Genomic DNA, 23,049 nt, shown 5'->3' on the forward strand with positions numbered 1-23,049 from the left:
AGGTGGCGCCATGTTGCAACTCCAACCTGAATCCAGTGTTGTGCAACCAAGGGGGGTGGGGGGGGTGGCGAAAATCCTGTCGGGGGGGGGGGGGGGGGGGGGGGGGCGAAAAGATCAAAGTGATGGAGGTTTTATAAAGGGGAGCAGTGCTTTGAAGTGAAAGTCTTTGTTCCTCTGCAGCTCCAGCGCCATCTCAGTGGTGAAGATCCTGCGAGTGCTCAGAGTGCTCCGCCCTCTCAGGGCCATCAACAGAGCCAAGGGCCTCAAGGTAACGTGTGCTCTTCAGCTACGTGAGGCCAGGAAAACAAAAGTTGTGAAAAAAAATAATAAAAAGAAAGTACATATCATTCGATCGTGGTTGAAGAAAAACTTGATGACCAAGGTTTGTCTGGGTTGTGTGTCACAGCATGTGGTCCAGTGTGTGTTCGTGGCCATCAGGACCATCGGGAACATCATGATCGTCACCACGCTGCTGCAGTTCATGTTCGCCTGCATCGGCGTCCAGCTCTTCAAGGTGAGACGGAGACGGACGTCAGGGGCCGCCAAGTGGTTGAGGACCCCGTTTACACGACGTCTTCAAGTGAAGAGTACGGTGGCCTGGAAGTGCAAAACAGGCCAAATAGAGAAAACACTAACGAATAGAGGTGTTTCCAGAACGTTGCCATGTGAACGTGAAACTTTTCAAAAACAAAAGGCACAAATCGATGTATCTTCACTTGAAAACGTCTCTGCGCCGCCTCTCGGAGGACAGGAAATACGTCCCCGTCTGAGGTCCTCTGTTTTGACTCGTGCGTTTTTGCGTTTTCAGGGTAAATTTTATCGCTGCACAGACGAAGCCAAACACACTCCTGAACAGTGCAAGTAAGTCGAAATATTACGTAGAGTATTTTCTTTGATCTGATTAGAATTTGATTTACCTGCTATTGATACATTTGTCGATAAGTTAGTAGCTGGTTACTATGACTCAATGAGTGACTCGTTATTTTTTATTTTAGATTATAGAGCGACTTCCTCCTCTAACACCAGATTATAGAGCATCTTCCTCCTCTAACACCAGATTATAGAGCATCTTCCTCCTCCAACACCATAGTATAGAGCATCTTCCTCCTCTATCATATTATAGAGCATCTTCCTCCTCTAACACCAGATTATAGAGCATCTTCCTCCTCCAACACCATAGTATAGAGCATCTTCCTCGTCTAACATCAGATTATAGAGCATCTTCCTCGTCTAACACCACATTATAGAGCATCTTCCTCCTCTAACATCAGATTATAGAGCATCTTCCTCCTCTAACACCAGATTATAGAGCATCTTCCTCATCTAACACCAGATTATAGAGCATCTTCTTCCTCTATCAGATTATAGAGCATCTTCCTCCTCTAACACCAGATTATAGAGCATCTTCCTCCTCTAACATCAGATTATAGAGCATCTTCCTCCTCTAACATCAGATTATAGAGCATCTTCCTCCTCTAACATCAGATTATAGAGCATCTTCCTCCTCTAACATCAGATTATAGAGCATCTTCCTCCTCTAACATCAGATTATAGAGCATCTTCCGCCATTGAAATCGATTTATTTTTCTGATTCTTCATGCTGTGATTAAATTACAGTCCAGTTGTAGTTTCATTACAGTTTGGGATTTAATCACTCAGATTAAATGGCGTTGGATTGGCGACATGGTCCGGGTGTCTGGTCGTTGTGGTTTTTTTGGGGTGGGGGGGGGGGGGGTCCTCAGAAGTGCTGATAATTGTGTGTTCCTGTGCCGGGACGTTTTGTCTCCAGAGGCACGTTTGTGGTGTATAAAGACGGAGACGTGAGCCACCCGATGGTGCGGGAGAGGATCTGGCACAACAGCGACTTCAACTTCGACAACGTGCTGATGGGGATGATGGCGCTCTTCACCGTCTCCACCTTCGAGGGGTGGCCAGCGTGAGTGTCCGGCCGCCCACACCCGGAGCGCCGCCGGCAGGCGGAGGAGGACGCGGGCCACGCCAACCTCGCCTTCTCTTTTTTTCCAGGCTGCTGTACAAAGCCATCGACGCCAACGGCGAGAACTCCGGACCCATCTACAACTACCGGGTGGAGATCTCCATCTTCTTCATCGTCTACATCATCATCATCGCCTTCTTCATGATGAACATCTTCGTGGGGTTCGTCATCATCACGTTCAGGGAGCAGGGGGAACAGGAGTACAAGAACTGCGAGCTCGACAAGAACCAGGTACAGTCGCCCCCGGGCTCGACGCCTACATCCGTCCGATTTCAGAAGCCGTACGTTGAAAGTGTGTGTGTGTGTGTGTGTGTGTGTGTGTCCTGCAGCGTCAGTGTGTGGAGTACGCCCTGAAGGCTCAGCCGCTCAAACTTTACATCCCGAAGAACCCGGTCCAGTACAAGTTCTGGTCCATCATCAACTCCACCGGCTTCGAGTACGTCATGTTCGTCCTGATCCTGCTCAACACCGTCACGCTGGCCGTGCAGGTTAGCTCCTCCCCCTCCTCCTCCTCCTCTTGCTCCTCCTCCCTGCACCTCCTGACTTCTTCTCCACCTCCGCCCCTGCAGCATTACGAACAATCCAAAACCTTCAGCCACATCATGGACATCCTCAACATGGTCTTCACCGGACTCTTCACCGCGGAGATGCTACTCAAGCTGCTGGCTCTCAGGCTCAGGGTGAGGAAACCGAACGCACCCGGAGGGGGGGGGGGGGGTCCAACATGACCGATTCACTTCAGTTCACTAGGATTCATTACAGCACTACTGTAAGTGTGAAAGACGAGAAAACTGTCCCCCGTCTCGGCAGCATTACTTCGTGGACGCCTGGAACTCCTTTGACGCTCTGATCGTGGTCGGCAGCGTGGTCGACATCGTGGTCACCGAGTTCAGCGTGAGTCCTGCTACACATCACACGTTCACATCCAGCACACATGTAATGTCTTCATACCATACTTCATCTATATATATATATATATATATATTTATATTCAACCATTCGACCTTCCAGAGTGGCGAGGACAGCTCCCGAGTGTCCATCACCTTCTTCCGTCTGTTTCGAGTGATGCGATTGGTCAAGCTGCTGAGCAAAGGGGAGGGAATTCGCACTCTGCTGTGGACCTTCATCAAGTCGCTGCAGGTCGGAGGGAGGCGGGGTTTACAGAGAGGGTGTGGTTAACACATACGGGGCGTGGCTACCAGATATGTTCGTGACCGATGTACGTCTCTAACCTCGTCCTGGTCCTCTCTGCAGGCCTTGCCTTACGTCGCCTTACTCATCGCTATGATCTTTTTCATCTACGCCGTCATCGGCATGCAGGTGAGGTCCCGACAAACTGGAGAATCTGGAACTTCTCCGTGGGGATTCCTTAAGTTCGTAGAGGTTCGGGGCCAATCTGACGCCATCTTTTTTCACGTTGTCTCCTCCCGTTAGACGTTTGGGAAGGTCGCGATGCAGGACTACACCCAGATCAACAGAAACAACAACTTCCAGACGTTCCCTCAGGCAGTTCTTCTCCTCTTCAGGTCCGATCCACCACCTTCTTTACTCCTCAGGCAGAGAGCTGCTTATCCCTGGCCGGTGTTCCACAAGGTTCCTCTCTGGGTCCTCTGTGTGTGTGTGTGTGTGTGTGTGTGTATACAGGTGTGCTACAGGTGAGGCGTGGCAGGAGATCATGCTGGCCAGTCTTCCGGGGAAGCGTTGCGACCCGGAGTCGGACTACGAACCGGGAGAAGAGTTCAGCTGTGGCAGCAACTTCGCCATCGTTTACTTCATCAGCTTCTTCATGCTCTGCGCTTTCCTGGTCCGTCACTTCCTGTCCCCCCCCCCCCCCCCCCCCCCCCACTCACTGGTTGAAACCCCACAAAGTCAGATTAACGGAAGGGATGTTCTCTCTCTCCCTCGCCCAGATTATTAACCTGTTTGTCGCCGTCATCATGGACAACTTTGACTACCTGACCCGCGACTGGTCGATTCTGGGGCCGCATCACCTGGATGAGTTCAAGAGGATCTGGTCTGAATACGACCCCGAGGCCAAGTGGGTGTTTCACAAGACGTTCCATGACCCAAGAGAGGGAGACAAAAAAGAGCTCACATCTTTTCATCCTTCGTTTTTAGATAATGCTTTATATTGGAATGCCTCTAGGAATGACTGTGACCGACTGGTTCAAAGTGGTTTAAATGGGTTTCTGGCTATTTTAAACATATTTTTGACCGGTATTAACAGATCCCAGACAGGTTTTAACTGGATTCGAATTGATTTACACTTGTTCAGGCTGGTACGTTAATGGTATTCACTACTTTCTGATTGGTTGAAGCCTGTACCAGACATGTTTAAACTCGTTTGGAATTGGTTTGAACTAGTTTTTAATGAGCTTAAACTGGCTTCTGGCTGTTTTAATCATATTTTTTTTGACAAGTTTAAACAGATTCCACACAGGTTTCAACTCGATCCTGAATTGGTACAAACTAGTTTATACTGGTTCAAACTGGTGTCTTGTTGGTTTGAATGGTTTGAGCTGGTATGTGACAGGTTTAAACTAGTTTTGTGTTCATTTGAACTGGTTACTGACCATTTCAAACAGACGTTGGCTGGCTGGTTTAAACGAGTTAGAATTTTTGACTGGTTTAACCGATTGGTCAAAAACAGGATTAAATCCATCCAAACTGGTTACGATTAAAATCTGGAATTGCTCATAATACATTTGGGAAAATCTTCTTGCATAGCTTATGAAAACCTATTCTTGTCTCTAGTCTTGTTATGGGCAAAATATTGCATCAGAGCCAACAACAGCAGAAACCTCGAAACTACATCACTGGACAGTTTTCTGAGACGCCGTTGATTAAGGTCTCTTCTTAAAGTTTCCTTCACACTGTCTTGCATTGTTGTTCTACCCTCAGTCACGTGCGCAAATATCATTTTAACAACACGACAAGCAGACAAAGCCTTTGAGCCTCTTTGATTCCTGGCACCGTCCACGATAAAACTGGCTCGCATGACTGATTGCTGCCGCTGGATTAAAACCCAGAGAAACCTGGCTGATTGTCTCCTCAGAGGTCGGATCAAACACCTGGACGTTGTGGCTCTGCTCCGTCGGATTCAGCCTCCTCTGGGCTTCGGGAAGCTCTGTCCTCACCGAGTGGCCTGCAAGGTGAAATCCACATTACTGTGCCACGCCTGGGGGCCGGGACCTGAGGTCTGAGCAGATCTGACCTCCTACTTCTTCTTCTTCTTCTTCTTCCTCTTCTTCCTCCTCTCAGCGTCTGGTGGCCATGAACATGCCTCTGAACGCTGACGGGATGGTGACCTTCAACGCCACGCTGTTCGCTCTGGTCCGCACTGCACTGAAGATCAAGACCGAAGGTACGTGATCGGGATTCCTGCGGCGGACGAGGGGTTTCAGAGGCAGTCACGCCTCACGTGGACGTGGTACCTAACCCCGGCTGCTTCCTGTGAACGACGCTGTCGCTAGGTAACCCCGAGCAGGAGAACGAAGAGCTGAGGGGCATCATCAAGAAGATCTGGAAGAGGATGAAGCCGAAGCTGCTGGACGAGGTGATCCCGCCACACGAAGGTACGTTTTCCACGCTGCTCTCACCCTCGGCGGGCGCCGCTGCGTCTTCACCGTCTTCACCGTCTTCACCGTCTCTGCCCGCAGAGGAGGAGGTGACGGTGGGGAAGTTCTACGCCACCTTCCTCATCCAGGACTACTTCAGGAAGTTCCGGAAGCGTAAAGAGAAAGGAGCGCTGCCCGGGGAGTCCGACAACGGCACCAACCCGTCGGCGGTGCAGGTCGGTCCCACCGCCTCCAAACCGCTTCACGTTCGGGTCGTGAAAAGAGGCGACAGTGTTTCAGTTTCAGGACCCATTTACACAACGTTTTCAAGTGAAAACTGACATTTTTGTATTGTTTTATGGGTCCATTTCCAAAACTCCAAAGACGAACCTTATGTTGCGACTCCAAGTCCATATTGTCCTGGGACTTGGTAGTTTTAGACTATATTCATGCTTTGTTGTGTTCTTCATCGTTCATTATTGGTAATGTAGAGTCGCCAGCTGTTTGTAATCATTCGCGTCTGTGCAGCTTTGTAAAGCCGGCTTGAAGACTCTGCAGGACCTGGGACCGGAGATGCGTCTGGCTCTGAACGAAGACCTGGATGAGGACGATGAGGAGGCCATGATGGAGGAGGAAGAGCTGGACGACAACGCTGCTTATACGGTCTTAACGCCGCACATCAACGTTTAAAATAAATTATCTATTTGAGTGAAGTCCAAACCATATTTGTTGGTTCTCCGTTCCTGTTTGTAGGCCGAGAATGGATACGGGCCCGAAAGAGACCGACGTGGATCCCTGCTGACACCGACTGGTAAAAATAACACCACATTGGTGCTGAGGAGGCATTTTTTTCCCCGGGAGATTCGACAAACTTGTATAAAGTTTGTGATGTTTCTGCAGGCCCGGGTGGCGTGGTGGGCGACGGCGGCAGTGGCGGCGGCGTCTCCAACGGCGGCCTGATCCACCGGGTCGGATCTCTCACCAAAGTGGCCAACGGCAGCGAGCACGACGAGCACGTCCGCCGCGGCGACAACCTGAGGTCGTCGCTTAATCGCCATCACCGCCGACACTCGTCCGGGAAGAACGGGCTGCTGGACCATGGCCACAAGAGGCCGTCGTACCACAAGTATGGGCGGTAGGTGGAGACGGAAAAGGACTGGCGAGGGCGCGCCGTCAAACGACAAGCCGACTGATAAAGAGGTTCTGCAATTGTTAACCAATTACCAGCTCGATTAACAAAATAACTTCTGAACCGCCTACTTGCAGTACCTGGAATGTCCACGAGTGGGAGCTGTGATTAAGCTCACAGTGAAGGAGTGAATTAAAACAAAAAAATAAACTCGGGCTGAGACTTTTCACATATTATCGACCACTTCCGCGACATACCACTTCAAATTATGAGATGCTATTAAAAAAATTAAAAAAGTTATTAAAAAAGTTATCAAGTCTTGAATTAATTAGATTTTTTGTTTTTTTTAATTTAGTCAAAAAAACAACCAAAACTTAAAATGGTCTATATAATAAAGACTTTTGAAGACTTGTTAGGTCTTGGTTAGCAGGTGTTTCGGACAGTCACCGTCTCCGGTGGGTTTGCAGGAGGGACTCCAGGGACAGATCGTGGAGGAACGGAGACATGGAGGCGTACGGAGAGCAGGGATACTACAGCCGAGAGGAGGACAATGAGAGCATCACCTCCAGAGACAGGTACGCCGAACTCCAGGTGGACCGATATACAGTCAGGAGATAATCGTACGTCCAGAAGGACACAGCTGTAAACCAGCGTACACCAGACGGAAGCATCGCTAGATTTACCTCCAGGTGGACTGACGTACAGATACATTAACGTACAGGTGGAATAATCTACATAGGTACAGGTGTGTGTATCTCCTCATGATGGACAGATATATATATAGTCATTGGTGTGTTTGCAGACATTACGCTGACGAGCCTCCGCTGTACAGAGACCACTACGACGGCCACGGCTCCTACACCAATAGTAGCTATGGCAACGGCTACAACGAGGGTCGGAGGACGACCCGAAGGCGCCTGCTTCCAGCCACGCCCACAGGTGAGTGGGGGGGGGGGGGGGGGGGGGGGGTGTGGCCGTCACGACCCCCATCAGTTGGACGTGACGTCACTGACAGCCGAGCGGCTTCATTCGCCAGGTCGCAAGCCGTCCTTCAACATCCAGTGTCTGAGGAGGCAGGGCAGCAGCGACGACCTGCCCATACCCGGGACCTACCACCCCACTTCTCCACCGCGCCGCACACGCACACAGGTAACACACACACACACACACACACACTCTCTCACACTCACAGGAAACTGAACCCTCTCTCCTCCCTCAGCAGACGTTCAGCAGCTACGACTCCCACCTCTCGTCGGGCCGCTCCTCGGCCGCCTCCTCGGCCTCCTGGGCGAACCCGTGTCCTCGCCGCGGGCGCCTCCTCTACGCTCCCCTCATCCTGGTGGAGGAGGAGGGCAGCCCGCCCTGGGGCGGGGGAGGAGCCGGAGGCCACGGCGTCGAGGGGAAGAAGGGCGGCGTCGGACGAGGTGGAGGGCGTTTCTGTCACTTTTATTTGATTTTGGTTTTTTGTGAGTGTGGAGGGAAAAGCTTCCAACTTTAAAGTCGCTGCTCTCCTCCGCCAGGTGTCAGCGTGACGGGAGCGGCGCCCCGACCGGCGTGGTACGGCGGCCCGGCGGGGACATCAGGTATAACGGTTGGCTTTTTGAATCCACTCAGAAGAAAACCTGTTGGGTCGTTTTATCCAGGGTTTCGTTTACATTGATAGCTTTGACGCTAACCGAATTAACATTTATGGCGTGATACTGTTGTCGAACGAAGTCCATAATGTTCTCCCTTCATTTAATACGCGAGGCTTCATTTTTGAGTAAAACGTGACTTTACTACGCTGGGATATGAAAATGGTACTGTGTGAAATTCCAGTCGTGCCTCAGTTGTCCACTGGGTGGCGGTGTTGAGACCGTCCAGGGTTTGGGTTGGTCGTGGTCCAGTGGCAAGATGCCGTAAACTCGCTAATCACGGAGACTTCAGCAGCGTGCGGCAGCCAAGCGCTTCCGTCATCGTTCCTTCTTTAAGTGACCCAGAGCGCCCTCTTCTGGCAGGGCCCCGTATCGCAAGACGAAACGTGCCGGTTCCTGACATGTCTTTTTTTTTTTCAGCTGATCACATGAGGCCATGCTGAATTGCACTAAACTAAAATATTATATGCTTATACCTTTTAAAGGGTTAACCTGCTCACCCCATCACCTGTCTGACCGTGTTGTAGCTCCGCCCCCGTACCGGGCGTACACCACCCTCCGGGTCCCGTCTCAGCTCGGCGCTCAGTTGACGGAGAAGCGAGGATCGGCCGACAGCCTGGTGGAGGCGGTAAGGAAACTCCACCTTCAAGTACGATGGGGGGGGGGGGGGGGATCCAGGTACTGGGTGGGGGCTCCTGGGAGTTGGTGCTTTTATTTTGACAGTCACCAAAATAACAACCCGACTTGGTGGTCTGTCCACTAGAATGTGTCGTACTTCCATTGTTCATGTTGAGAGCAGATTGTTCTCTGCTGCATGTGTGTGTAGTTTCATTACAAATACAAGCAACAGCGCCACCTCGTGGCCTGGCATGCCAACTGCATCGTTTCTGCTGTTTTCAAAACCTTGAGTGTCCTTAAGAGCGGAATGCAACAAGTAAATTTCTCCTTTGTGAGATCAATAAAGGCTTATCTTATCTTATCTTATCTTGAAAGAAAAAAAAAAAAAAATCCATTGCCATGTAAACTTTTCTGATACAGAAACGCAGCGTTTTCAAATGAAAGGCTTACCGGTCCCTGCTGGGCCTCGTCACGCTGAGCGTCTCCTCTCCACCTCCTCCAGGTTCTCATATCCGAGGGCCTCGGCCTCTACGCCCGGGACCCGAAGTTCGTGGCGTTTGCCAAGCGCGAGATCGCGGACGCCTGTCACATGACGGTGGACGAGATGGAGTCGGCCGCCAGCGACCTGCTGGGCTCGGCGAGCCACGGTCTCCTGGGCAACAGCTCGGTGGCGGCGGACCCCGCCGCGCTCTACAGCGACGAGGAGCCGGTCAGGACGGGTCGCGACGAGGACGAGCTCGCCGACGAGATGACCTGCGTGACGTCGTTCTGAAGGCTCTCCGCCGCCAGGAGAGGAGGCGGAGCAACCCGAGGAGGCCGGACCAGAGCCACGTTTGGGACTCCCGGTACGGGCCGTGTCCAGTCAGAGAGGAGGCGGGGCTTATCGCTGCCACGCCCCCCCCCCAGGGAGGACGGAGGCGCACGGGACAACGTTCGGGAACTCGCGAAGGAGTCGGACGTAAGCGCCGAGCTCGGCAGAACTCCCACTTTGTCCTGGGAGGAACTCGTCAGAGGGTCTGAACTGACAGACGTCCGGGTTTCATGTCAAGAGTTCCACTGATGTTTTCATTAGAGCGCCTTTATTTTTCTTATTCAAATTGTTCAAAAGTTTCTAATCTAATTCGTAACGCAGCCTTTTGACGCTGGAGAATCCAGACCAAACAACCTTTAACCAGTAAATCAGTGTAGAATTCGTCCAGAATGTGACGAGAGACGAACCGGGGTTTGGATCCACAGAGGACAGTGTTTGAAGTTGGTCTCCCTTAAGAGTGCTTGGTCACTTTACAACTTCTACGTGTTTTATACCGTCCTTCACCTCCAGGTGACGCGATTCATGCACGCCGTGAGTGACGCATTTATATATCCAGACTGTGACAAGGTCGGGAAATTCGGCCCGGAGATGGAAGTGTTGGCGGCTGTTCTAGAGTCACGAGGGGAACGAGCGGCGAGGAAGAGCTAGAAGGTGTGAACATGTCAGCGCTCCACAGGGACGAGGTTCTCGTCATCTTTAAACCCTTCAAACGTGCTCAGCAGTCGGTCGCTACAACACCGAAGTCACAAAACCCGTTTGCCCCAAAAGCACGAGTCGCCGTTTCCACATCTTCCATTCACCTTTTCGTACCGTGGAAAAGCTTCGATTTGATCGTCCTGAACCTGGTTCCTGGTGTGGACGACAGGCCAGAAACATCTGGTTCAGGTGAACCAGGTCCCTGGTGTGGACGACAGGCCAGAAACATCTGGTTCAGGTGAACCAGGTTCCTGGTGTGGACGACAGACCAGAAACATCTGGTTCAGGTGAACCAGGTCCCTGGTGTGGACGACAGACCAGAAACATCTGGTTCAGGTGAACCGGGTCCCTGATGTGGACGACAGACCAGAAACATCTGGTTCAGGTGAACCCAGTTCCCGGTGTGGACGACCGGCCAGAAACATCTGGTTCAGGTGAACCGGGTTCCTGGTGTGGACGACAGACCAGAAACATCTGGTTCAGGTGAACCGGGTCCCTGGTGTGGACGACAGACCAGAAACATCTGGTTCAGGTGAACCGGGTCCCTGGTGTGGACAACAGACCAGAAACATCTGGTTCAGGTGAACCGGGTTCCTGGACTGGACGACAGGCCAGAAACATCTGGTTCAGGTGAACCGGGTCCCTGGTGTGGACAACAGGTTCAGGTGAATCGGGTTCCTGGTGTGGACAACAGGTTCAGGTGAACCGGGTCCCTGGTGTGGACAACAGGTTCAGGTGAACCGGGTCCCTGGTGTGGACAACAGGTTCAGGTGAATCGGGTTCCTGGTGTGGACAACAGGTTCAGGTGAATCGGGTTCCTGGTGTGGACAACAGGTTCAGGTGAATCGGGTTCCTGGTGTGGACGACAGACCAGAAACATCTGGTTCAGGTGAACCGGGTCCCTGGTGTGGACGACAGACCAGAAACATCTGGTTCAGGTGAACCGGGTTCCTGGACTGGACGACAGGCCAGAAACATCTGGTTCAGGTGAACCGGGTCCCTGGTGTGGACAACAGGTTCAGGTGAATCGGGTTCCTGGTGTGGACAACAGGTTCAGGTGAATCGGGTTCCTGGTGTGGACAACAGGTTCAGGTGAATCGGGTCCCTGGTGTGGACAACAGGTTCAGGTGAATCGGGTCCCTGGTGTGGACAACAGGTTCAGGTGAATCGGGTCCCTGGTGTGGACAACAGGTTCAGGTGAATCGGGTTCCTGGTGTGGACGACAGACCAGAAACATCTGGTTCAGGTGAACCGGGTCCCTGGTGTGGACGACAGGCCAGAAACATCTGGTTCTTGGCCCTCGCCGACTGGGTCGGATCGGTAAAACTGTCACAATAACCTTCAAATGTCAACTTTTTTTCTTTGTTGTGTCGCAGACTTTGCCTGATCAAAATGTCTATTTTCACTAAAACCAAACGATTACGGCAGAAAGCGACTTCAGTCTCGACAGAGACAATCTGAATGAAACCTTCTGGTGCAAAACGCAGTGAAATATCCAAAAAATCAAACAGAAAACTGCTGCGTTCCCCTGGATCTTCACGGTTTACTCCAGACTCCAGGTTTGTGACACTTAAAATCCTCTTTCTTCGTCATTTCCATCAACTTCAGGAACGGAACTTCACTGAGCGGCTCAGACGTTTGATTGACGAGAAGTTGATCAGGTGAATTTAATAAAGCTCAATAAAGCTGCTGAGAGCATTCCCAGAGGGCGGATAGAACGCGACATCAAGTCTGCATGAAAAAGTTTGAAAATGTACATTGATGTGTTTGTGGAAAGTAGAAAAACTTGAGTCGGAAGAGAAGAATTTAGTTCTGATGTTTAACGGTGAAGAATCCAATGAGCCGTTCAGGGACATTCATGAGCATCAAACAGGAAATGGAACATTTTCTCGTAGAAAGTTCAAATGTTGAATTTTTTCTCTTCCAGGATTTTAACAGTGTGAAACTCAAAGGGATGTTTTTATATATTTATCGGAGGGAAACTGTGTTAAAGTGTGTTTGCGAGTCTGTTTACAGCCTGAATGACGTTTATTGGCCACTTTATGTTTTTGTCTTTTTTTAAACGCTGCTAAAGGTCATTGTCTCATCTTTTATGAGCGCGTTTTTACTCTGAACACATTTTTCTTTGTTAAATTCAGGAAATTGTTTGTCGGCCGTGTTTCTGCTTTTTCTTACTTGTGTTGTTGTTTGTTTTTTGTTTTGAAATGGGCTCTGACGGACTGGACAGATCTCCCCGTCGGACTCTTTTGTGTTTCCGTCTCGTCACCGTCCTCTTGAGTTTTGTCTCCCACACGTTGGACCGTCTCCCGGCAGTGAAGGGCTGATCTCCTGTCTCCTCGCCGGGATTTCCCCCCAAAAATAAAAGACGTTAAAAAGACTCTGAATCCTCCTTCACCTCCTATTAAAAAAACAAAAAACAAGCTGCAGGCCTCACGTGTCCTCTGTCCTTCACACGATGTGACGCATCGGATGCTGTCAGATAGAGTCTCATCTAGAAAACTACTGGCATGGACGAGAAAACCAGAGTTCTGACCGTGACTAAGACCACCACGGGCCGCCATGTTTGTTTACAAGGGATGAAGGGGGAGGAGGGGGGGGGGAGGGGGGTCGCAGGAGGGAGGAGCGGCAGTGACAGAATCTTTCGGATTAAAAACTTTACGATACAGGGGATCAGAACTCTGGCGCCGTGCAAACGGAACCCCTAGAAGTGAAGACAGGTTTGCAGATACACTGGTAGTCGTTGCCGTGGTAACGGGGCCTCAGTCTGCCTCGACTGTTCAGACGTTGGGTCTGTATCGTCACTGCTAGTCAGGTGAGCCGTACGAAATTATCCAATTTCACATTGTTTTCTAAAAAAAACCTTTGCTCTCACAGCGACAGTGTGTTGCAGAGTAATCATGTATAAATACTCTTCACCACTAGAGGGCAGCACAGAACTTTGCCGGTGAAATGTAAAGTGACAGACGTCAGTGTGGTTCATCTCCACCTCCTGCTACCATCTTGTATCAAAGTACTGTGTCAGTGACAGTGATGGAGAAGTTTTTGAAAACCAGGATCTCAGCTCTTCATCCATCAGGTCCAGGTTTCACACTGAGGGAGTCACTATTAAAAAAAGACATTGGGAAATACTTTTTTTTTTCTGTATTTATTTGATTCCTGTTCATAAAACTTTGATGAGAAAGACTTTATACTGTTAATATCGGCTACCGAGTTTCACATTTTAACATTTTCGGGTGGTGGTGTGACTCCAGAGTTTTCCAAAGAAAAAAGTGTGTCTCGGCTCTAAAAGGTTGAAAAACACTGGTTTAAGTGAACCTCGGTGTCAGTCTGTAGTTCGTTTTGGTCTTCAAGGCTCAAGGTCGTCCTAAACAACAAGTTCACTCGGCCCGACAAACAAAACCCTTCACGAGGGAAGCCGATCCCTACAGCAGCAGCCTTGCCCGGACCTCCACGACCCGGGGACTCTCTTTGACTCTGCCCACGTCGATGTTGTACACGGTGGTCTGGACGAACGTGTACATGTTGTGGAGCGTGGCGTCGTACGGCGTCCCGAACACAAAGTGGGTCTTGAACAGTTCGTCAAAAGCCCCGAGGGGCGAGGGGGACCTGCAGGGGACGGCCGTCCCGTCCACGACGACGAAGAACTGGTGGACGGCGTTCTTCCTCGCGCCCACGGCCAGGAGGTGAGGCCCGGAGCCGCGCGCGACGGCGGCCAGGTGCTCCTGGATGCTCTTTCCAGTCTGTGTAGACGAGGTTAAAATATATGTGATACGGCAGTGATGTAATAAAGTAGGGCTGCTCAATTAGTGGGATTTTAAAGTCCTAGTGAAATGTAAAACACTACTTTGCAAAAAACGATAGTTGGGCGACTACTTATAAGGTTCCCCCGACTCTGCCCCACCACTGTTGTTGCATAACAAAGTTATTTGAAGTTTGAATCTCCAGCCGAGGAAGTCAGGGGGAATCCTTCTTCATGAGTGTGACATCACGAGTTGTGCAGATCTCCATCTGTTGTGTTTATATCGGCTTGTTTCCCCCTTAAATATCGAAGTTTTTACAGTGTTTTGAAGTTATAGTCGGCATTTTATGAGCCTTGATGAAAGATTGAGCCTGGAGGAGACCAGAGAGGAGAAAAGCAGCACAGGCTAGCTTGCGCGGCTAGTGGGAGCCGCTAGCTCGGACGGCTAGCAGACGATCCAGTAACACCTGGACTCATCTTCAGTGATTCCACAGTCAGAAAAGCTCTTGGACGTGTTGGAACCACGAAGTCGTTCTGCCAAAAGTCAGGAGCCTCAAAGCCTCAAAGGTGAAAACCGGCGGCTGCTGAGGCGAGGAGACGAGGACGAATGGAGGACGAAGCGTCTTCTGCTTCCTCAAACATGTTCCAGACGGGGTCACCGATGGCAGAACCACCTTCTGTGTCTTCTTCATCAATCACTGGGTTTGAAATGACGACGATGATGAAATATGGTTCAATTCAGCCTCTTCGTGGTCAAAACTCTGATCCTCCATCATGTAAACACAACTTGGGCGTGTGCACAACTCGTGATGTCACTCTGTTATTGTCAGAAGCTCCGCCCAGCAGAGGAAATAGCGCCGTTTATCGGCTATTTTCTCGCAGATTGCCGCGTTTGAACATTTTCCCCTTCGGCCAGTTAGCAGGAAAATGATCCTAGAAGCGACACCAGAGAGTTTTGGAGGTGGAATCTTCATTTCACTAGGACTTTAATGGCGATTGTGATTTTGGCAACGTTCATATAATGGAGGAAAAAAGGATTCCGGTGCAGCCTCCAGCGTCGGACAGGAAGTGACGACACAGTTAACCCGAACGCGCCGGCGCAAGCTACTTAGCGCTAATTTGCTACTTAGTGCTAGTTCGCTATTTAGCGCTAATTTGTTACTTTTAAACTTCCTGAAAAAGTCATGAACGTACGGTTTCCTGCTGTGTTCGCCGTTGACACACCTGCCGTAAACCAACATATAGTGACGACGATGATAACGGCGTGTCACACCAGCGGTTTAGGTTACGTGTCATTTTAAAGCTAAGTCATGCTAACGGTGGCTACTAGCATTAAAGCTAACTCTTTTCAGTACGTGACGTAAAGTAACTCGGTAAATCTGACGGTTGGAACGGTTTGTAAAGATTACAGAGACATAAAGCCTCCGTCAGGAGATGAAGCTCTGCAGTGACGTAGAAAAGGTGTTTTTCTCAGCTGGTGGAGGTTTTAGAGAAGCGAGTTTCTCACTGGAGGCCGAAGTACCGACATGGAATCATTACTGGAGGTTAGATTAGCATCTAAACTTATTTCTTGTGCGCCGTAGAACAGTTTATTTTTTACTACTACATTATAACAGGAATCTTTAAAAAAAACCAAAAAAAAAACATGTTCAATAAATGCCGTTTCAAATTCAAAGACATAATCGTGTCAATAATGGTGATTTCAATATTGCCCAGAATAATAATTATGATTTATTTTTCCCCCATAATGGAGCAGCCCTATAATAAAGATGTTGACATAGTAAATCATTATAAACTATACACCATCAATGAGGAATAAACACAAACCTGCTTGAAGACCACAAGATGCGTCTCGGCTCGCGAGGCGGAAACCTTCCCCGGTCTCTTCCGACCCAGAGCCGTCGGGGGGATCAGGTGTAGGAGCAGCAAGATGGACGACAGGTCGCTGTCCCAACCTGCGGCAACAACAACATCAACACTCTGAAAACAAAAACAAACGCTGCCGTACTGCAATATGGACAAAAGATGGAACTCGAAAATCACAAGAAGCTCTTCTCGTCTAAAGATTCTCCTGGTGAAGAACCTGGTCGACGTACGGTTCCATCAACGTGGTGGATTCTCATTTAAATGACAAACGTCCTACCGTCTAAGTCGACGTCCGCCGCGGCGCCACCTTCAGGAGGGTCGGCCGCCTGCAGGAGCTCCTGGAGCTCGTGGGTGGAGGGAAGCTTCCTGCACTGCTGGACGATCTTTGTCTTGAACGTGGTCGGCCATTTGTCCAGCAGCCGGCCCGACACGTCGTCTCCGAACAGCAGAGCGAAGTCTTGTTCAACCTGGAGTCGGATGTTTGGCGACACGTTCAGGAGCACACAGTCAACCATGGTTACAAGGTGTGTATTTATATAAATATATATATTAGTGCTGTCAAAAATAACATGTTAATTTAGTCAACTGATTTGAAACGTTTAATTCGTTAAAGAAATGTAATATAATTAAAGTAGTTTTGTTCATTTCTGGGGGTTTTCTCCTCCTCCCTTACCGGAGCAGCTCAACACCCAGTGGAATAATGTGAAGGGAGAAAGTTTCACTTTAAAAAAGTTCCCCGAGGACTGATTGAGAAAGTAAAAGTCATTTGATTTACTCTGAAAAGCCAAGTTTTACACCACAGAAGTAATTCTGCAGTAAAGCAGCAGGTTGCCAGGTTGGCTGACCAGGAGCCACCATGCTGCTAAAGCTGGAGGAAAGAATGGTAAAATACTCATTTATACTCTTTCTCTCCGTCTTGTGTGTGTGTGTGTGTGTGTGTGTGTGTGTGTGTGTGTGTGTGTGTGTGTGTGTGTGTGTGTGTGTGTGTGTATTACAGTATATTATTGCTACTGTGTTCACGTCATAAATTCACAACTTTGTTTCTAGAAATATTAAAATCCTCAAAGAGGTGGAGCTGCACTGTAACTAAACCCAGACTTATGTTAGATTGTTTATTAATTCATTCATGTTTTTATTATTTTGCTGACCTTGGAGAGAAACAGTTTCACCAAAAGCTAAAAGTACATTATTAAAAAAGTCTTTTAATTTAAATATAGTCTCCGTGTGTCGAGTCGACATCAATTCTCTGGTTTTCACTGAATAAATACCATTAAAAGATTCAGTTTTCAGGAGAAAAACAATACGATTAATCACAGAAATTTGTGCAATTAATTCTACAATTTTTTTATCGATCGACAGCACTAATATTGCGTCACAGCACCGTCAACCTGAGATACCTACCAGGCCTTTGACGTCTCTGAATCGTGGGAATTCAGCCAGCAAGCTGCCGCACCGCTGGGGGTCGAGGACCATCGCGCGCCGACGGACAAAAGTCATCCTCATCTTCATCCTGACCGCGTCTTCGTCGGCCGAGTGCTTCATCAGCGCCATGGCGTCCCGGAACTCGTCGTCGCCGCCGACGGCCTCCGGGACAGAGTGGGACACCCGTCTGCCGGCCGGTCCTCCAGACACGTCCTCACCAGGGGGTCCTTCCGCTGGAGTCAAACCACATGGAGGAAATACTGCAGATATGCAACATTTACAGAGTTGATTGATTGTCGTTCGAGTGTAAAGTTGTGGCTCTGTGAAAACTGCCTTCAGCTCAATCCTACAAAGACTTTAGATTATTGCTCCAGAGCAGAAAATCCCCTTCGACTGTCAACCACCTTGGTGCTCTGGGCTCCTCGGTTCAGTCTGGTTTGACCAGTCTCCGTCCCTCGACAGCCAATCCAGACGTCTGGTCAAAAACTGTTTTTTTCCCCCACTTGAGAAACGTCGCCAAGCTAAGGCCAATTTGATCCAACTCTGATCTGGAAGTGGTAATTCACGCTTTTATCTCGTCTCGTTTAGATCATCGTAACTCCCTTTTTACTTGCTTTAACAAATCTGCTTTGAACTGACTTCAAAGGGTTCAGAAATGCTGCAGGACAGGATCTAGCAGACGGTCTCACATTACTCCTATTTTATATTCTCTGCACCGGCTCCCCATCAAATTTCAAATCGAATTCAAGACTTTAGTTCTGACTTTTAGAGCGTTGCACGGTCTGACTTGTTGTGCCCCTGGTACTCCTCGGGCCAAAACCTCCTCAATGTCCCACGGACCCACTTCAAAGCCAGAGGAGACTTGTCCTTTGAAGCTGCTGCTCCTAAATGGTGGAATGACCTTCCTTTGTCGCTGCGTGGAGCTGATCTGTGGATTCTTTTAAGAAGCAGCTGAAAACACGGCTGCGGTTGGTTCGATCTTAATTCCGTCTGTACTATTTTGTTGTTTTTTTGTGCCTCTTTTATCTGTGAAAGGTGCTACACAAATAAAGTTTCTTCGTCTTCTTCTTCTTTACAAACGAAGGCAACAACGGCTCTCGTGACTTTTCTGCTCAGCCTCATAGAATCACCTCCAAACGACGATCGCCTGTCTTTAGCGCTGCATCGCTGAATAGTTTTAATCCTCCAGGCCAGGTACCCGGTGCCGCTGTCGCCATCGTAGTAATGCTCCTTGGACCATGAGAGGATTACAAAAAAAAACAAAAACAAACAAGCATCCGTGACTAAAGAGGGAAAAAAACACGATGCTCTGGTAGGATTCAAGGTATTTTAACTTTTAATAGGAGAGAGATTCTTCAACTCACAAAGCCGTTGTTGGAGAACGGGTCCCTGAGGTTGGGGAACAAGTTCACAATTCCCCGTGCGTACATTTCTTTAACCTGTCTGGCTGGAGACGTACTGCAAGGACAAGAAAAATGGACGTATGGTAAGTCAAATATCAGATTTACTTCAGATTCCTGGAGAAGACGACCAGAGCTAACCAGAAACAAATTACCCGTTCTTCTCCGTCATATCAGCTGCCAGCATGTTCACCATCTTCCTCCGGCTCTCGTCTGTCAAGGACTTGGTTCGCTTGTATTCATTGATTATATAGCCTCCGGCAGATTTCGCGGCAAGAATGGATTCCACCAGCTGAAATACAAAGAAATCAAACAAAAAAAAACACTTTCAAGGATTAAATCGACTGCAAAACAAAGTCAACTGAAATACTGAAGATAATTAACGTCAACCAACTCCTCCAACAATGGAATTTAACACTTAGTGCATTTTTAATCCTCGTCCAGCACGAAGCGTTAGCGTCTTACTAGCATAGCTTGAGAATCCAGCCGCTGACGCTTCCTGGAAGGACTGCCTGGAGGGACGGCCGGGTTCAAGTCTGGCGACTCGGCAGACGATCGTCGGGACTCGGGGAAGGCGACCGCGGAGCCACGTTCTGACCAACGGGAGGAAGAAGACGCCAACACACGGTTCCTTCTTAAACCCTATAGATTCGCCTCTTGTCGCGACTTCAGTTAATATAGCTTACAAGTGTAACTGGAACAAACCGGCTTCGTACGTGATGGTGAGCACCCCGGTGGACGGATCCTTTACCACGTCCTCAAAAACGTCGTCATCGACCTCGGTCCCCGAACCGTCAACGACTTTGACGCCCTCCGACGCGGCCGGGACGCCAAATTTGGTAAACGCTAGGAAACGGGTCATTGGATATCTTTCAATTAGTCATCTTTAAGTAAACATACAGCCAAAGTGGAAGGTGTGGTTAAAATGTATAAACACAAATATACCGTATTTTCCGGAAAATAAGCCACGACTTTTTTTTCCAACACTTTTAACGCCATGTGGCTAATGTACGCCCGGGCTTCACGCCGCCAGATTCTACTTCCTCATGTAGATTCCTGCTGTTTTCAGCCTCTGCTTCTCCAGAACCGGTCTTAAAAGAGACATTGTGGTCCTGGTGAGCTGGTCTCTCCTGGTTCCTGGTCCGGAGCTCCAGCAGCTGACTGCCGGGGGTGATGCGTTCAGGTGCATCACGTAAACTAGAGCGCTGGACTCAGTGGCTGAGGAATCTTCCTCCTCAGTCACAATCAGCAAATAACCGATGAAATAGTTTATCAACAGAGATAAAACGCTTGGTGGTTGTGTGTCTGTCTCTCTGTGTGTCTCTGTCTCTCTGTGTGTCTCTGGGCTTCGCAGCAGGAGCATGAAGCACAACACAACCTGTGTGCAGGAATTTCCAGCACAATGAAAGACAGATTGGTGAGAATTAATGAAAATATGATCAATCCCCGTGTCCCTGCCCTGTCACAACGTGGACGCCTGCTGCTTATCGTCAAGTGCGGCTTATTTATGTTTTTTTTTTATTTTCAAATTTTGCGGATGCGGCTTATATTCAGGTGCTCCATCGTGCTGAAAATACGGTAATGGAATCATCGGTCCAAAAACGTGTGACTTGAAATCCCCTGGTCTTCCCGTCGGGCGACCACTTCCTCAAAAGTGCCAACAAACATCAAACGGTCCACGCGGTGTGAAAAACACAACACATCAAATGAAACATGACTTCTGACAACTGTCATCTTATCGGTTATGGAATTTCTTCACGCTGGTAAAAATGTTGAAAGCAAAATATTTCCACTCACTTGCTGCTCAGATGTTTTGGCCTCGTACTTGTGCTCATTACTGTCCTCCATTTTTGTAGTAAACAACATAATATAACCAGCAGGTCAAGACAGGGCAGTGGCGGTTAACAGTTAGCAGAGTTAACAGAGCCCCCTGCTGGATCAAACGGCAAACTACATCACATCGGCTGTTGGGCTCATTGGACTTTAGAAATCAAACCTGTCATGAGAGTTAGAATCTATCGAGCTCCGTCTCCAACATTTGATATATAAAGGGGTATAAAGAGCTATAATCTCCAGTAAACCTGTTTTATGGAGCTAAATTCAGTTAAAGCTCATTGTTGCAAACCTCAAATTCACAAAGTGAAATTCTTACCTGCATTCAAAAAGTGGTGCAGATTTGGCTCCGTTATCCTCACAAACTTCTGGACGTCGCCAAGTTTCACCTTGAGCAGCATGTTCCCTGCAGGAGTACAGAACACATGACAGGATCAGCGCAGCAGTCTTATGCAGCAAGAGACTCACCTGTTCTAATTAAATCAGAGTTTTATGGAGGTGAATGGTGGGTAACTTTTGATTTAAATAAAAGTTTCTCACCATAGTTGATAACAATCACTTGTTAGTAAAGTAAAAATATGTTTCCACCACAAAATCCTTTCAATTAATCAAATTTCTCTACACAACAATCCCAAATGTCTCCTTTAAATTACATATTCTAAATATTCTAACCTGAGGCGGTCAAATAACAACAGCTGCGGTAACGTTAGTTTATTTTCTGGCTCCTGTCGCGTCCATCGCCCAAAAGCGCCGGACACCCCCCACTGTGTCTCACAGGTGGTTTACAACCAAGCAGGTTGCGTTCATTTCTATTGGTTTTCACTTTTCCGTACCTGTCCTGTGTGACTTCTTCTCAGTTTTCCAGATGATTTCCAGAAGCCGGCGTTGACGGTCGACCTCCTCCTCGTGCTGGACCACGGTTTCTTCAAACAGGGTGAATATTTCCACGGCGGCGGCGGTCAGTCTCTGGGTGGTCCAGTCTCTCGCGTTCACTCTCTCAGAGTCGAGGGAGTCGTCACGTTCGCCATCGGTAACGGTCACTTCAACCAGATCCTCCTCCTCTTTGAGGGGCGGAGCTTCATGTTCCTCCTGCTGCAGACCGGAGCTCGTCTTCTGCGGGCCGGCGTGTCGCTGTGGACCCTCTGGAGGGGAACCAGTGGAAAGTCACTGATGAGATGGAGGCATGAGACGGGACAGGCTGCATTTATAATAACATAATTTGAAAATAACAAAACAAAACAAAACAAAACAAAACAAAACAAAACAAAACAAAACAAAACAAAACAAAACAAAACAAAACAAAATAAAATAAAATAAAATAAAATAAAATAAAATAAAATAAAATAAAATAAAATAAAACAAAACAAAACAAAACAAAACAAAACAAAACAAAACAAAACAAAACAAAATAATAATAATATAATTTGAAAATAAAAAGTCTGCTCGTGTAAAAAAAATAACAAATTTAAACCTGACAGTAGTTGTGTGTTTTAGAAAATAAATGAGAAAACTGTCTGGATGCAACATGAGCTTTTCTGGGCTCTGGAACCTTAGTGGAAAGTTTCCAGTTTGACTGGTTTGTTTATTTACTAACAACACGTGAACGCGTCATTGTTTTGAAAATGTACCGTAATGTCTCTAATACCGCGCACCGCGAAGCTGCACAAAACACAGTCACGTTAGCGCGTTAGCTCAGTGTCAATAAATCACTTAAACAGCACAAACGCCGTTTCCGCCTGTTTGTGACACAGATGTTCTGATTAACGCTGAAGGTTTCTGCTCTAAAATCACTGCAGTTATTTCACTTCGAACCAGAACTGCGGCTTGCAGCTTCATTTTCTGCAGGTTAGCTTCAGGTTAGCTTCACAACTTCACGACAATCCACGAGACACGTTCACGTGTTCACTCAGACTTCTCCATACCTGTCGCGTGAAACGCGATTCGAGGTTTGCGGCTGATTTCAAGCAGTTTCCGTTGATGTTCGATCTCCTCCTCGTACTGGACGATAGTTTGTTCGAACACGGAGAAGATTTCTCCCGCAGCGGTGGCGAGTCGCTCGTTAATAAAGTCTCTCAGAGCCTGAACGGAACTCATTGTTGCCGCAGGAGGTTGAAATATTCCCTCTGCGAGACACAACAAGCCATAGATGTGTTTTTTTAATCTATGCAACAAGCTCCAAACAGCAGCTGCAGGTGCTTCTTCTTCTCCTCGCGGAATTCGAGAATCTCAAATAACGTTCAGCTTCATACTGACACCTGCTGGACACAAGGGGGAACTGCATGTTACCTCAGGGGGAAACACAACCAGCAGCTCACAGTAAGAAGGTGCAGAATTATAAAATGAAAGAA

At 48.5% G+C, this 23,049-nt stretch overlaps 2 protein-coding genes across 2 annotated transcripts in view; one reads left to right on the forward strand and one right to left on the reverse strand.

Moving 5' to 3' along the window:
* Positions 1-9,706, forward strand: part of LOC308130590 (voltage-dependent L-type calcium channel subunit alpha-1D-like) — a gene marked incomplete at both ends in the record, with an annotated part of 33,226 nt that extends 23,520 nt beyond the window's left edge. Inside the window, 28 exon segments of the mRNA XM_080496993.1 lie at positions 3-78; positions 181-268; positions 407-514; positions 809-861; positions 1,790-1,936; positions 2,026-2,227; positions 2,326-2,484; positions 2,566-2,676; positions 2,807-2,890; positions 3,008-3,136; positions 3,251-3,316; positions 3,431-3,522; positions 3,641-3,800; positions 3,907-4,034; positions 5,052-5,148; positions 5,258-5,360; positions 5,470-5,571; positions 5,656-5,789; positions 6,082-6,216; positions 6,307-6,364; positions 6,454-6,688; positions 7,150-7,257; positions 7,485-7,621; positions 7,719-7,831; positions 7,902-8,106; positions 8,203-8,265; positions 8,844-8,944; positions 9,437-9,706. Of these exon segments, the coding sequence (XP_080353119.1) occupies positions 3-78; positions 181-268; positions 407-514; positions 809-861; positions 1,790-1,936; positions 2,026-2,227; positions 2,326-2,484; positions 2,566-2,676; positions 2,807-2,890; positions 3,008-3,136; positions 3,251-3,316; positions 3,431-3,522; positions 3,641-3,800; positions 3,907-4,034; positions 5,052-5,148; positions 5,258-5,360; positions 5,470-5,571; positions 5,656-5,789; positions 6,082-6,216; positions 6,307-6,364; positions 6,454-6,688; positions 7,150-7,257; positions 7,485-7,621; positions 7,719-7,831; positions 7,902-8,106; positions 8,203-8,265; positions 8,844-8,944; positions 9,437-9,706 (3,464 nt within the window).
* A 3,861-nt stretch (positions 9,707-13,567) lies between these two features.
* Positions 13,568-22,795, reverse strand: LOC308130591 (uncharacterized protein; the record flags this gene model as incomplete). The annotated part of the gene is made up of 12 exons (XM_080496994.1): positions 13,568-14,181; positions 16,008-16,135; positions 16,324-16,513; positions 17,448-17,701; positions 18,599-18,698; positions 18,833-18,926; positions 19,024-19,160; positions 19,334-19,461; positions 19,574-19,714; positions 21,021-21,107; positions 21,535-21,843; positions 22,624-22,795. 12 exons carry the CDS (start codon positions 22,793-22,795, stop codon positions 13,864-13,866), a joined length of 2,058 nt encoding a protein of 685 aa, XP_080353120.1. The 3' UTR covers positions 13,568-13,863.
* Positions 22,796-23,049: the final 254 nt, after the last annotated feature.

The sequence above is a fragment of the Blennius ocellaris genome (assembly GCF_963422515.1).
Source record: "Blennius ocellaris genome assembly, chromosome: 5".
NCBI lineage: Eukaryota > Metazoa > Chordata > Actinopteri > Blenniiformes > Blenniidae > Blennius > Blennius ocellaris.